The following is a 15,479-nucleotide window of genomic DNA, read 5'->3' on the forward strand; positions in this document are numbered from 1 at the left end:
AATCAATATGGAATTATTACCTCATGCCCATTCTATATTTTCTCCTTGGTTGATGATAATAGGTACAATACAAATAATCTATGCAGCTTCAACATCTCTTGGACAACGGAATTTAAAAAAAAGAATAGCCTATTCCTCTGTCTCTCATATGGGTTTCATAATTATAGGAATTAGTTCTCTAACCGATACGGGACTTAATGGAGCCCTTTTACAAATAATCTCTCATGGATTTATTGGTGCTGCACTTTTTTTCTTGGCGGGAACGACTTATGATAGAATCCGCCTTGTTTATCTTGACGAAATGGGCGGAATAGCTATTCCAATGCCAAAAATGTTCACGATGTTTCTTATAATACATCATTGTGGTGGGGCCTTCCCGGACACCGTACATAGCAGCAGTTTAGTGCACGGGGCTGCCTTTTTTTACAAACTTTCAAATACACATTATTTCATAAATTCACTACTCAATAATAGTAGTAATTGATTATTATTTAATATAATTCTTCCACATGGTATGTACAATCTCTTCACGCGAAATATGAGTGTTTTTTTGTTGCAAAATTTAAAATGATGGATTTTTTTACGAGATTTAAACTTATGGATCCAAGATTTACATTTAAAAGAATTTGAAATCATGATCCCAGAGAAAAACCGTGACTGGTAAAGTTGTTGCATGGAAAAACCGTTTTTAGAAATGCGGAGTAAGGCTGCATACAATAGACCCTTGTGGTCCGGCCCTTTCTCAGGTCCTACGCACAATGGGAGCTTTGTGCACCGGGTTTTCCCCTTTAGTAAGTTGTATTGTCTTGTGATCAGGAGGTGACGGGTTCAAGCCTTGGAAACCTAAGTTGCTCGAACTCTCCAAAATTGTTGCCGCACCCGTGTCGGATCCTTCAAGTACACTATTTTTGGAGGATCCGACACGTATCGTAGACACTTTTGAAAAGTTCGAGCAACTTAGTTGGAAACAGTCTATGACAAAAATGAAAGGCAAGACTGCGTACAATACACCCTTGTGGTGGAGCCCTTTTCCGGACCTTGCGCATTGCGGGAGCTTTAGTGCACCAGGCTGCCCGTTAAGTTGTATTGTCTTGAATTTAAAATCTATAAAGTTAAAATCTGAATGAATCTCTATGCACCTGTTTAAAAAATTATGTTGTAGCGAAAAAAAATTCAGCAGAGTAAAGACTTCTGTGTTTGAAGAGAATTTTCCAAGGATTAATGGGTTTCACTTTCTTGATTTGATAAAAGTTGTCGTCTATTTTTAGTTCTGTGGATGATGGATGTGGAAGAAACCCCAAGTTTGCCTCTGCCAGATGCTTTTCTTAATTTTCTGAATCAGCATGGCTTGGATCCTTCTATTTATACGGCCACCGATTCCGTACCTCGTTATATAAGGTACTTTTTGCAAGCATTTTCTAGTGCAATAGCCCGTTTTTCGTTATTAACATTCTTAACTGTCTGTTAGTTGTGACTAAATAAGTAGCAAATCTTGTCAGTTACGTCATTGTGTGAATTCATCTTTTGCTTCCCATGACATCAAGGAGAAAATAGGTGATATATTTTATTTTTTTTGGTTAACGGTGGTGTCCGGTCCCATATAGCTTGAGTGCATTTTGACTAATCTATCGGGTCTCTACTACTTCCCATGAGCCCAAATCCGGGTAACTCCTTTCATGGGTTAGAAGAACTCATGTAACGATTTTTGCCATGATAATAAATCAGGGGAATAGAGCACCCAAGGGTGTGGCCTAGTGGCACAAGAAAGTTGGGTTGAGCACTATGATTTCTTCCCATCTGTTCCAGCCTTGGTGGATAGAGTTACTGACCTGTTGCTGGTAGGAGGTGGCAGGTATCCCATGGAATTAGTCGAGGTGCGTGCAAGCTGCCCAGACACCATAGTTATCAAAAAATAATAAATACAACAACAACAAACACAGTGTATTCCCACATAGTGGGGTCTGGGGAGGGTAAGATGTACGCAGTCCATACCACTACCTCCGGAGAAGTAGAAAGACTGTTTCCGATAGACCCCGGCTCAAGACAAGGAATAATAATCAGATTCGTAATAAAGCATGGAATAGGCTGTCATGACATAAATACGACGTCCACAAGGAATAGTACACAAAGACTAGTAAACAAGTTTGTAATAAAGCATGAAGCAAGGTAGCATAATAAGAAAAGTACACCCACCAAGTAATACCCTACCCTGACGACCCAAACTGGCACTAACCTTCTATCCTAATTCGCGTCCTCCAGATCTTCCTATCTAGGATCATGTCCTTCGTAAGCAGTAACTGCTCCATATCCCGCCTAATCACCTCTCTCCAGTATTTCTTCGGCCTACCCCTACCCCGCCTAAAACCATCTAAAGCCAGTCTCTCACACCTACGAACCGGGGCATCTGTGCCCTTCTTCATCACGTGTCCGAACCATCTCAGTTGGACTTCCCGCATCTTGTCCTCCATCAAAGCCACTCCAACCTTCTCTCGAATAAACTCATTCCGAACTCTATCACTCCTAGTAAGCCCACACATCCAACGCAACATCCGCATTTCTGCCACCTTCAATTTTTGAACGTGGGTGTTCTTGACTGGCCAACACTCCGCTCCATACAACATGGCCGGCCGGACTGTCACCCTGTAGAATTTGCCATTAAGTTTAAGCGGCACCTTCTTATCACACAACACCCCTGAGGCGAGCTTCCACTTCATCCATCCCGCCCCAATACGGTGGGAGACATCCTCGTCAATCTCACCAATCCCTGAATAATGGACCCGAGATACTTGAAACTATTCCTCTTACACACCACCTGGGTGTCCAACCTTACTACCATCTCGTTCTCCTGGCTTGAGTCATTAAACTTGCACTCCTAATATTCTGTCTTACTCCTATTCAACCTGAACCCTTTAAACTCAAGGATTTGTCTCCACATCTCTAATTTATCATTCACACCCCCTCGCGTCTCATCAATCAAAACTACATCATCTACGAAAAGCATACACCAAGGCGCCTCTCCTTGAATATGCCACGTCAACAGATCTATCACCACAGCAAACAAAAACGGACTGCAACTCTGTTAAGACAGGGAAATACTCTGAATATCCTCCCGCCGTCCTCACCTGGGTCTTAGCACCATCATACATGTCCTTGATTGCTCTGGTATACGCCACCGGAACCCCACTCACCTCCAAGCATCTCCAAAGAACCTCCCTAGGGACTTTGTTGTACGCCTTCTCCAAGTCGATAAATACCATGTGTAAATCCTTCTTCCTTTCCTTATACTATTCCACCAGTCTCCGCACCAGGTGAATAGCCTCCGTCGTCGAGCGCCCGGGCATAAATCCAAACTGGTTCTCCGAAATAGACAGTATCCTCCTCAACCTCAACTTAACCACTCTCTCCCAAATCTTCATAGTGTGACTCAATAATTTAATACCCCTATAGTTGTTGTAACTCTGAATGTCATCCTTGTTCTTATAAAGAGGGATCATAGTACTCCATCTCCAAGCCTCGGGCATTTTCGCCGTCTTGAAAATGTTGTTAAACAATTCAGTTAACCACCTTAGACCAACCTCGCCAGAAAGCTTCCAAAAATCCACAAGAATCTCATCAGGCCCCGTCGCCTTACCCCTTCGCATCCTGCGAACAACCTCTCTGACCTCCTCCACCTTAAAACGTCTACAATAATTAAAATCACGACACTCCTCTGAGTGCTCCAGCTCCCCTAACTCAATAACTCTATCCCCTTCATCGTTTAAGAGCCTATGAAAATACGACTGCCATCTTTTCTTAATGTGACCGTCCTCCACCAACACTCTACCATCCTCCCCTTAATGCACTTTAGCTGGTTGAGGTCACGACCCTTCCTCTCCCTAACCTTAACAAGCCTAAACAACCTCTTTTCTCCTCCTTTCTCCTCTAACCCCGCATACAAGCTCTCAAACGCTGCCGTCTTAGCAACCGTAACAACTAACTTAGCCTTCTTCCCAGCTAACTTGTACTCCTCCCTATTAACCCGCTTTTTCTCTTCATCCTTACTCTCAACTAACTTAGCATACGCCCCTTTCTTAGTCTCCACTTTCTTCTTAACTTCTTCATTCCACCACCAATCCCCCGACGATGACCGGCCCGGCCCCTGGAAACACCCAACACCTCCCTAGCAGTCTCCTTGATGCATCTAGCCACCTTATCCCACATACCATCCACGTCCCCCCACACTCCCACCCCCCATACCCCCTACACTCCCACCCCCCCATACCCTCCACCTTCTCCCCTATCTCCTGCGCATTCACCGGCGTCAAGCCGCCCCACTCAATTCTAGGTCGACCCTCCTCACCATAAATAAATAAGGGGAATAGAGTGGTAATACTTTTTTTTTTTTACCTAACCGGGGTTGGACAACTTGCACACATTTCTACCAATCCAGGTACTTACGAAGGTCGACCCACACAGGTACGAGATAATTATGTGCACCCAAGGCTTAAACAAATAAAGCACCTAGCACTTTTTGCATGTTTTGGGATTAGAGACATAGTCTCTCCATGGTTCATTTCAGCTTGAATACCATTAGCTGATAGAGTGGTGATACTTTTGAAGCTTATTACTTTTTCAAAACAACTGATTAGCATTGTTACAACTTATAAACCTGTCATAGTCAGCCATAACCAATTAAGTTTTCGCTGTGTAATATTGTATTTCTCAATTCAGTTAAAAAATCTATAATCCTGTTCCTTTACTTTTTTGTATGGTTTTTCAATTATTAACTTTAAACAAGAGGAGATGTAATCACGTAAACCACTGGGAAAAATCCGCGGAATTGTTGAATCCTATAATCTAGTTAGCAATGCCTAACTTGTATGCTGATACTTAGTGGTAGATACGCTTAATCCCAGGCGATTGTATAGGGTATGATAATAGTATTTTGGTAATGTATTTGAACATAGAAGTAGACTACCATGTACAGCACATTGAAGCTAGTGTAATGTGTAATAGTTGAGCTATTTTCAAAGGAACTGATTTTTTTCCGTAGATAAATGAAGTCATCTTTCTCCTTTTGGTGGAATATATTTTTCGTAAGAACATATTTCCCACACATTCAAGTTAGCAAAACATTGGAAAATGATTTTTCATCAAGAGATTTATGAAAGAACATACCACCATGCCAAACACACTCTTAGTATAATAAAGGATATGCCTTCACAAAGACTTGTGTGAAGAGTTTAGCGTTCATAGACTCTCATGCTTGCACATTCTTTTTCTTTCTGAAGGTTAAAGCCTGGTTATTCTGACTGTCTTGAAGAAATTGAAACTGATATTAGATGCAAGCTTGAAAGAGTCTGTTGGCTGCCCAATTTCTATCATCTTCCTCCTGATGTTCGAATTGCTAGTTCGAAGGCATACCAAGAAGGGAAGGTGAGGAATTTGATTTTTAAAATAATGTCTCTTGCTAGGTATGATGTTCTTGAGTCCTGCAATGATTATTCAGTTTCAATTATGTCCAAAAAGCTCCTCAAAACATTTTTCAGCTTGGTATGATGTATCATCTAAAGATTAGGATAGAAGTTCGTTTCCTCTCTCTCTCCAGCAATTTTTTTGTAAAAAACATTTCTTGCTGTTTTATGTTGGAATTTCGTAGCCAACCGGCTCGTTATAAGATATGATTCATTTTGTTATAAATGATGATCTTGAGTAATTTTTTTTTTTTTGTCTTTGTATCCAGATATATGGAATTGATGCAGCATCAGGAGCTGCTGTGTCAGCTTTGGACATTTCGGTTGGGGATCATGTCCTCGATCTTTGTGCTGCACCTGGTAACTCCTGCCTTATTTATGGAAATATTGACTTTTAAAATGACTTTTGAGTTTGGCACTTGGTCACCTCATACGCTACTATTAGAATTTTGGTTCAGGACACAAACACAATGTTAAGAGATGGCTTAATGCTTATGTTACATACCTTATTCTGAATTGTCAAGAGTATAACAGCTTTGCTGTTCAAATATTTACTACAGTAATATCCTAGATGACAAAGAGAAAGTTGGTGGTTGAGTAGTTATTATTTGGGAGTGATCTAAAGTTTTGAACCAAAAAAAACCTTGAGAAGAAGTGGATTCCTTAAAAAGTTGAAAGTTTTCATGAATTATACTCTTAATCCTTGTTATAACTAAATGCGATCTATCTGTAATTTGAAAAGATTCTTCCTGTTTATTAGTATGAGAATGAGTCTAATCGATAGCTTTCTATTGATTATAATTACTGGAAAAGCTAATATCTAAATAAAAAGTTATCTTTCCGGAAAAAAGTAATGGATATCAGTGTATAATATTCATCTAAGTAGCAATGGCACACACACGAGACATGGTAAATCTAACGGCGAGGACATCAAAAGAAAATAAAACCATGTCTATGTTTCTAATGAATTAAGCCCATTTTACTAAAAATCACCCTTATAAATAAAGACAAATAAAAATAAAATCACCCTATACTTTTGATTTTATACTATCAAGCAAATACCTAAAATTCCTTTTCTTTGAATTTGTTTACATAATACTTGTTAGAATATTTTTATGAGAAAGCATTTGCAAAATGCTCAAAGCTTACTTATTGAACCAATATAAACGTACATATTCAAGCGACTGAAATTTTCATAATGTCTCTCCAATACGTTTTGACAAGTATTTGGCAAGGGGTTGGAGAAAGACATAGCTAAAATGTAGGTGGAAAGTATTGATATGAATTATTTATAGGCATCTCTTAAACTAATCTGCTGAAGCTCTTAAACTTTCAAATACCATGTATAGACTTCTGATAGAGCATTTAGCCAATTTGTTACTCACTTGATATCTTCTTTTAGGTGCTAAACTTTGTATGATGTTGGACATTCTTGGCAGTTCGGGTTCTGTGACTGGTGTTGACATTGCAAAACATCGTTTAGCGGCCTGTAGAACCATGCTACAGAAATATGGTCTTGGTGACCATTGTCGTCTTTTTGTTGCCGATGGAACCAGCTTTTCCCTTCTCCCTGTCAGGGTCCATTCAGGTTCTCTGTTGCAAAATGAAAACGGTAAAAAAATTGTCATTCAATAACCTTTGTTTGGAGATGCTTCTTTGTTTCTTAATGATTTTTGCTCTCTTTTGTCATAGTCTTGTTTCATGGTATTTTGTTTTTCTATTGATCTAGTGGATGAATTTGCATCCGGAGAAAAATCTGAAGTATATAGGGAGTGGAAGTCCCGCAGACCATGGAAAGAAAGGAAGAAGGAAGCTATAGCGAAAGAAAAAGGTGTCTCCAAGCTATTCTCACCAACTCAAGAACCAGAGCTTATATTTTATGGTAGGTTTTCTGGGGTGGTTGGGACGAGAAAAAATGAATTATATCAAAAGAAGCCTATCAGTGAGGTTTTGCAGCTCGGCTATGACAAGGTACACCAAAGTTCCGAAACTCCAGATGTTTTTTGTTAACCTTTAACTTTTTTTTCTCTGTCGGCTTATTTTCTTTTTCGAAGAAATTGATCTTCATCAAGTCAATATTATTGTTTTGGTTCCTATTCAACAGTTTGAATGGCTTTAAGCAATTTTCTTACATTTTCCTACATAACTGCTGACGGGTTTGAGTTTAAGTCAGGTTCTTGTGGATGCAGAATGTACCCATGATGGCTCTATTAAGCACGTTCAGAAATTTGAACAGTGGGGCTGGACAACCTTCCAGCGCCGCGTGCTAGATGCAGAAAGAACCGATGATCTGACTGTCCTTCAGGTGCTGAAGTTAGCTTGTTTTCCCAAACTTACTTATATATTCTGCCTTAAAAACACACTACCAATTCTTACCGCTGACATAGCTACTGGTTAACAAGAGAGATTGGCTCATAGCTTGTAAAATTAGTAGACATAGAATATTTATGCTTGGTTTGTGGCGAGTGGTAGTTTGAAACTGTTTATAATAGTTTGTCTAATCTCCCTCTTACTGGAAAATAAAAAGACGAAGTATAAAACTAATATTAGATTAATAGGCATATCAAAAATTTCATTGTCTTCTTGATGTATTCAACTACTTATAGAAGGTTTAGGACTTTGTGGAATAAAAAAACCATGAAAATCTACAGATGCAATTTTCTTCCCTTTTGTAGATTTTGCTAGTTTTCTAATTTCTTGTCAAGTGTCTGGTTGTCTGGATCACATATATACTATACACGAGTCTTAGATAATAATCTTCCTCAAGAATGGAATCTTAACTCTCAAAAAACGGGGCATACTTATATCGACAAGATGTGAATATGCTATTGATTCTAGGTCTAACCTGTTGCTTAATCCGGAGACTTTCTATTGAAAAGGCCACGGAACGAATTCCAAAAGCAATGTCTTAGTATCATTAGATTTCATCTGGCATGCTTGTTGCGTGATCAGGAAAAAAAAACATTTCAAAGCTTATTGCTCTTTGATTTTATTAGAATTAGAATCACAATTAGGTATATCAAAATGAATTTAGTATGTCACGCCAAGTTTTGCCATGAATTTCTTATGTTTGTTCCAGGTTTTAGAAGCACTTCCGACTGTAATTTGGTTTGGGGATGATTTTTATTGTGGGATGCTAGGTAGTAGTAGGTACTCTTCTTAATTAGGAAAGGTTATAGAAGAGGGTCCAGTCCCAACAACAACAACAGCATACCCAGTGTATTCCCACAATGTGGGGTCGGGGGGTTAAAGTGTATGCAGTCCATACCACTACCTCAGATGAAGTAGAGAGGCTGTTTTCGATAGACTCTCAGCTTAGGAGGGTCCAGTCCCTGGTTGTAAATTTTCTTCACATTCAAGGGAAGGTTCTATCATCACAAAAGATTGAACTTGTTTCTTGGAATTGTGGTAGGGAAGATTCTGCAGCTCTATAGTTTTTGCATGTAACACTTCTTACTTCTGGAGGATGGGCATAGTCTCTCTTTTCTGCTCCAGCTTTAGTAGGCATTTGGACATGCAACTTGTGATCATGATTTCAAATCAGTGTTTGGACATTCGATTTGGGATCATGATATCAAATCAGCATTTGGACATCATTTGGGATCATGATTCCCAATCCAAAATTCTCTTAAAAGGAGGATTTGAAATTCCAAATTGTGATTTCAAATATTTTTCAAGGTAAAACTTGATCCATAAGTTTATATTTTGTAAAAAAAAGGCCCAACATTTTATATTTTACAAAAAAAGACTCATGCTTTGTGTGAAAAGATTGTCTGTTCCATGTGAAAGGATTATACTAAAAAAGTAACTAGTTAGTACTACGGTTGACTGGTGGATCTTTATTAAATTATGTGTACTTGAAAATTTGTAATTACAAACATTTACTTATAAAAGGAACATGGAGATATGCCATTTATCAATGTGGCGCCTTAGGATATTCCGATGTCTTTTTATGACTATGGTTGCTCATTTGGTAAGATTTTGATAGTTTTCACAGCTTGTGGTGTATTCATGTTTATGATAAAGGCTCAAATATGCCACTGAACTATCAGAAATAACTCATTTATGCCATCAGTTAAAAGTTGAGCCCATTCATGCCATCGCCGTTACAAAACCAGCTCATCCATGCCATTACTTTTTAACGGTTGTTTTCAAAAACAGCTTTGCCACGTGGCCTTTTATTAGAGGTCCACGTCATTAATTAAAATAAGCAAAAAGGTTCAAATATGTCATTGAACTATCAGAAATGACTCATTTATGCCATCAGTTAAAAGTTCGGCTTATTCATGCCATCATTGTTATAAAATCAACCCATCCATGCCATTACTTTTTAATGATGGATTTTTTAAAAATAACTTTGCCACGTAGTCTTTTATTATAAGTCCACGCCATTAATTAAAAGAAATCAATATTATTTTCAAAATATTTGAAATTAGTTAGTATCGAGATTATTTATTCCAACATATATATCATAATGATGGCAGAAGTTATCACATATACTTGGCAGGATAATTGGAATAGCAGACTTCTTTTAAGCCGTTATTTGAAAATGATTTTTCAACAATGTATGCTCCACTAATTCGTGATGAGAGAAGTTATCTCATATACATGGCGGGATTGTTGGGATAACAGACTTCTTTTAAGCCGTTATTTAGAAATGATTTTTCAATAATGTATGCTCTCCTAATTAGCGATGGGAGAATATTGGAGAATCTCTATTGGTACGCCTCTTTCTTTTTCTTGTTTGCCCTAATCGTTCATTGGCTTATTTTCTTGCAACTTTGGAGTATATATTGGAGTCACTGGAATTAAAACGCAGGATAGAATTTTTGAGGTTTCTGTTGAACGTAACATTTATAATGGTTTAGAATCAACTAGAAATAGCCAAAGGATATACATTAATCACTATTTCTTTTGATCAGAAAAATAGTTATTGTAGGAAAAAATTACTTTAATGGGTGTGGGTCGGGTTATGTTAAATGAACCAGTTGTTTTTAATGGATCTAAGATATTTGAAATTAATATTAATTTATTTTAAATAATGTCGCGGACCTCTAATAAAAGACCACATCGAAAACGGTTTTTGAAAACGCACTATTAAAAAGTAATGACATGGGTGAGCTGATTTTATAACAACATGACATGAATGAGCTGAACTTTTAACTGATGGCATAAATGAGTCATTTCTGATAGTTCAATGGCATATTTGAGTCTTTTTCCTTATTTTAATTAATGACGTGAACCTTTAACAAAAGGCCACGTGGCAAAGATGTTTTTGAAAACCGCTGTTAAAAGTTAATGGCATGGATGAGCCAATTTTATAACGGCGATGGCATGAATGAGCCAAACTTTTAACTGATGGCATAAATGTGCCATTTCTGATAGTTCAATGGCATATTTGAGCCTTTTCCTTTTGAGAAATGCAAATTGCATGTCCAAACAAAACTTCAACTTCAAATCAATCTGATTCACCGATTTCAAATCGCGTCCAAACAGGGCTGTAGTGTCCTGAAAATCATCTCTCATGAATAGGTGAATGTTTCTAAAGTCAGCGCCATGTAGTTAAATTTCCATGTTTCGGTGAAATTTTCTTATCTAAGTGCTTCATTCCTCATTCAAGGTTTTTGACCCCCAATATTTTATCCGTTTCTTGCAGCTGCAACTTCTGACTAACGGATTCAAATTGCTCAGAGTTGGAGGCGCCCTCGTCTACAGCACTTGCAGGTTCATCTACTTGTATCACTGAGTTACTGACCCTCTTCTTTTTCATTCTATTAAAGTACACTCATCGGGCTCTTATCTCTTTTATGTGTATCAAATAGTTTAACCTTTGCTCAGAACGAAGATGTGGTCGAGCAGTTCCTTTCCGAGAACACATCTGCAGGTAAAATTTTGCTTATGATGCTTGTGATTTCACAAGCTGGGTGCCAGATATAACCATTATCCATGGCATATACCTACATGACGTTACTTAAACTACTGTTTTGAAAGTATACTTGAAAAGTTTGGAAATTATGTTTGTATCGCTTGGTTGTGAACTTCTAAATCAACTGGTTTGAGGGGGTTGGTGGAAGCTGTCTAGTGTAAGTAAAAGTTTAACAAATGTAAATCATTATTAGAGTTCATATTAATCTCGTGAAACATACTGTTGAGTTGTGTTCCTTGCAGATAGAGACTTTCCTCATCTCTGTCACCTTTTCGCCTATCAACTCCCCGTTTTTTGTTGTATTGATGCACTTAGTTTTCTTGTTTATTTTCAGAATTGCTAGAGATTACTGCTGCCGAAAATTGGCCATGCAAGAGTGGTCGAATACAGAAAACCTTACGGTTTGATCCTTTGACATCTTGTACGAGCGGACTCTTTGTTGCTAAGTTCACAAAATTGGCTATTTAGTTGAAAGAGGTTTGATCTGAACCCTATCCATATTCTAGCTCGAACATCATAGTTGCCTGGCAAAATTTAGTATTCTACGTTTACCTTTCAGTTGGGCGGAAACTAATTCGTGTTAGCTGATGGTGAGGTACCTTACAAGTGTTGCAATACTCATCGAAAGCATTGGATGTCCAAAACCTGGAGGCTCAACTGATCCGGATTCGCGCTAGTAAAGTCGCATAACGAAGTAATTGGATTACTCAAAATACTTCTATGTATATGATAGTTCCTATTTTACTACACATACTTTTGTAGATGGGAATAGCTCTTTTTTTCCCCTATGTATGAAAAATATGAAAATTTGTTGTTTGCATCAAAAGTGTTGGATTATAAAATTTTATTCAACGTGTATGGGAATGAGGTGAAGTTACTTAAACATGAAAGTGATGTGTACCAGAGGCGGATTTAGAATTTAGACTCTATTGGTTCAGTTTTACAAAATTTTCCGCATTGAATCCATTATATTTTTAAAGTAATGAGTTCATATCTACTATTTGTTGTAATATATTATTAAATTGTTATACAATAACATATTCAGTGTATTTTCATCAAGTAGGGTCTGGAGAGGGTAAAGTGTACCCTTGGCTCAGGACAAATAACAGTATATTATACAAAAAACATAAAAATAAATAACAAAATGAGATGACATGCCGTTAGATAATAAAAGAAATAAGACACTAACAAAATAACACTATAAACTATTTATTCAAGATCAGAGACATTAGCAGAACACTACAAACAAGAAACTATAGGCATAGATACAACAAAACACTCCTCCCTATTTATTACGGAGGCAATCTAGCCAGAGATACTAGTAGTTTTATATTACAAAGGTAGGGCTTGCCGATAAGATCTGCACATATCTTATCCTTCTCAGATCTACTTTTGTGATTACATTGCATGTGTTATTGTATTTTACCATATAAGAATGGGAAATTAGTGTATATTTCTATTTCTTCCTACTATATAGAAAGATGAAGTCAAGGACGATCAAGGGTATTTTTGTCTAATGAAAAAAGGTTCAGCTTAAAAATAGTTGTTCATTGTGCATTAAAAAGTTCAGCTGACAAAAAAACAGACCACTTTAATATATTACTGGAGTACCCTCTACCAAATTTAGTGTCAAAACTATTCCTTTTTTTTTTTTACTCTTTCTTAGATTTAGTGTGACATCCAATTTATTATTTTATTTAAGTATTCACTAAAAACATAAAGATAATATTTCCTCAGTTTCAATTTAGTAATTTATTTAAATCAAGCACGAAATTTAACAAATTAAAATCTATGATCTTAAATTAAAGATCGCTTAAGGTATGAAAATAATGTTCTTTAAAATTTAGGTTTAATACTTGTCGGGACATTTTGTTTAAACATTCGAGCTGAACCCTGTTTCAATCAAAGACCTTAACTCCGAATAAAGTGTCCTAATTACACACTTTCAGTTCAATATTAAGAATTTTTTTCACGTATTTTCATTCGTCTCTTAGGTAGTTAAGTTAGCCACATAAAATATGTCATCTCCTTTAGCATTCACATCGATAAGTCGTAAAACCCATGATATAATCTACTTAAAGTTGATATGTATAATTAAATGAGATTACATGTTTAATATAAACTTAACTATCTAATAGACAAATTAAAATACGAGCATGCAATTTTGTTTTATTTTTCAAATTTTGAATTGAAAGTATATAATTGGAACACTTTAAGAATTAGAAGTTGAGGTGCACAATTGGAAGAAGGTTTTAGTTCGAATGTATAAATGAAACATCCTTACAAATTTAAGGAGTTGATATGTACTAAGCCTAAATTTTATGGTGTTAAACAAGTCATGTAAATTTTAAATAAGAGAGATACAAATATAAAAATTGTCATTCATTTTCTTTTTCAACATCTTAAAATGGAAAATAATATCTTGAATGGAATTAGTGTAACTTTAAATTTAAATATAAAATATATTTGAAGTTTGCTTCATTTAAACAATTGAATTGAATTTATATTTAAATTAAAACAAGTTTGATTTATTTTTCAAACTTACCAAATTAAAAGTTGATAGAGAAAAGGTATAATATAGTTTTAAAAATTAACCAAATCAAGGTTTATTACGGCCAATTATATGTTGGTAAGATATTTACATAATTATACTGATATCTTTATTTTTCCTTAAATGAGAAAAATAGCAAGTCGCTCAATATGTGATTGATTTAAAGTTCTGAATAATTATATTGGGACTGTGCATACACGAGCTTCAAATTATCTAGTACGTAAGAAATAGAGAACGAGGAAAAAACACGAGTTGTCAGGCCGAAGACACGAGCATCTTAGGGTAATGAATCAAAGTCGAAGACAGACCAAGGTTGTCATGTCGATGAGTGAAGGGTCGAATATGGAATAGTATAATTGATTAAAAACTATATAAAAGTATGACAAGTTACAATTATTTTCATGTCAACTTGATAAATCCACATTTTAAAATTTAATTAATATTTACATAGTTTGACTCCCGAGAATTTGAACGGAGGAAGTATGATATAGTCGTAAATAAATACTAAGACGATGTTAATCACTCATTAAACTACATTAACTATCTAAACAATGTATTTAATTTAACATAAACAAGGTTAAGCAAGTTGAGGAAAGGGGAGTTTAAGTGAATATGTATCGTTTATAAAAATAATATTGTACAAACAAGATAATGACACACTTATTCTATACTTAAATTGTCAAATAATGACGTAGTCCTTTCAGAAAAAGTAACAAAAGGTCAAAAAGTGCAGTTCAATGCACTAACTTTACTTTATATTTCTGCGAGAGCCTGTTTTCACGATTTAACGTAAGCTTTTAAGGCAAAGCAACAAAAAGGCAAAAAGGACAGTTTGGTGCACTAACTTTATCTTACATTTTTGCAAGAAGTTGGTTGTTTTCACGGCTTGACGTAATCTTTTAAGGAAAAGTAACAAAAGGGCAAAAAGGACAATCCGATGCATTAATTTTACCTTACATATCTGCAAGAGATTGTTTTCATGGCTTGAACTTGTGGCCTCCAGTTTACGTGGAAGTAACTTTACAAGTTACTCCGAAATTCCCTTTCTTTTATGAAAAGTAACAAAGGATTTTTAAAAGTGCTTTAAGTCATAAGATCATATCCGAATGGTGATCGTTCTAGTTATATTTTGAATCCCCTTATATAATATGAAGAAAAAACGATAAAAAGGTTAATAAACACCTAACTTAAACTGTTAAAATTAGAAAGAGAACCTATCGTTGAAGTTACTAGTTTGATAGAACACTCAATAGCTTTAAAACATACCTTATATTTGTGTCAAGAAATTTACTAAGCATGTCTAAATAATCTATTCAGAACTCAGCAAACAAAAAGAATTATAAATTCACAAATCAACAATAAACTTAATATTCTGAATCCATCTCTATACAAAAACATCAAATATACTATATACTCGAACTCGCTTTTCGTAAATTACTTTAAGTCACAATGCAACTATTTCACATGGTACGAGGACACTTGAGTCAATGATTTTTGTCTCGTTAATAATCTCATATCGATCAATCAAGATTGATTAATACGTAATTTA

General features: G+C 36.1%; 1 protein-coding gene across 2 annotated transcripts; it reads left to right on the forward strand.

Moving 5' to 3' along the window:
- Nucleotides 1–6: 6 nt before the first annotated feature.
- On the forward strand, nucleotides 7–12,358 carry LOC107868193. 2 transcript variants are annotated; one of them, XM_047410774.1, is made up of 10 exons: nucleotides 7–1,398; nucleotides 5,271–5,415; nucleotides 5,723–5,813; nucleotides 6,856–7,065; nucleotides 7,183–7,424; nucleotides 7,627–7,758; nucleotides 11,110–11,177; nucleotides 11,276–11,337; nucleotides 11,714–11,856; nucleotides 11,939–12,358. In XM_047410774.1, the coding sequence occupies exons 1-9, from the start codon at nucleotides 1,277–1,279 to the stop codon at nucleotides 11,845–11,847; spliced, it is 1,206 nt and encodes a 401-aa protein (XP_047266730.1). In that variant the 5' UTR covers nucleotides 7–1,276; the 3' UTR covers nucleotides 11,848–11,856; nucleotides 11,939–12,358. The 2 variants fall into 2 exon arrangements, with proteins under 2 accessions (XP_047266730.1, XP_047266731.1); XM_047410775.1 differs by having other exon boundaries at nucleotides 6,856–7,041.
- Nucleotides 12,359–15,479: the final 3,121 nt, after the last annotated feature.

Source organism: Capsicum annuum, chromosome 4 (genome assembly GCF_002878395.1).
Source record: "Capsicum annuum cultivar UCD-10X-F1 chromosome 4, UCD10Xv1.1, whole genome shotgun sequence".
Classification (NCBI taxonomy): Eukaryota; Viridiplantae; Streptophyta; class Magnoliopsida; order Solanales; family Solanaceae; genus Capsicum; species Capsicum annuum.

Coding starts and splice junctions, on each gene's coding strand:
- LOC107868193 (XM_047410774.1), top strand. CDS start 1,277: ATGATGGATGTGGAAGAAACCCCAAGTTTGCCTCTGCCAGATGCTTTT. Junction 5,416..5,722: donor AGGCATACCAAGAAGGGAAG/GTGAGGAATTTG, acceptor CTTTGTATCCAG/ATATATGGAATTGATGCAGC. Junction 5,814..6,855: donor CGATCTTTGTGCTGCACCTG/GTAACTCCTGCC, acceptor ATCTTCTTTTAG/GTGCTAAACTTTGTATGATG.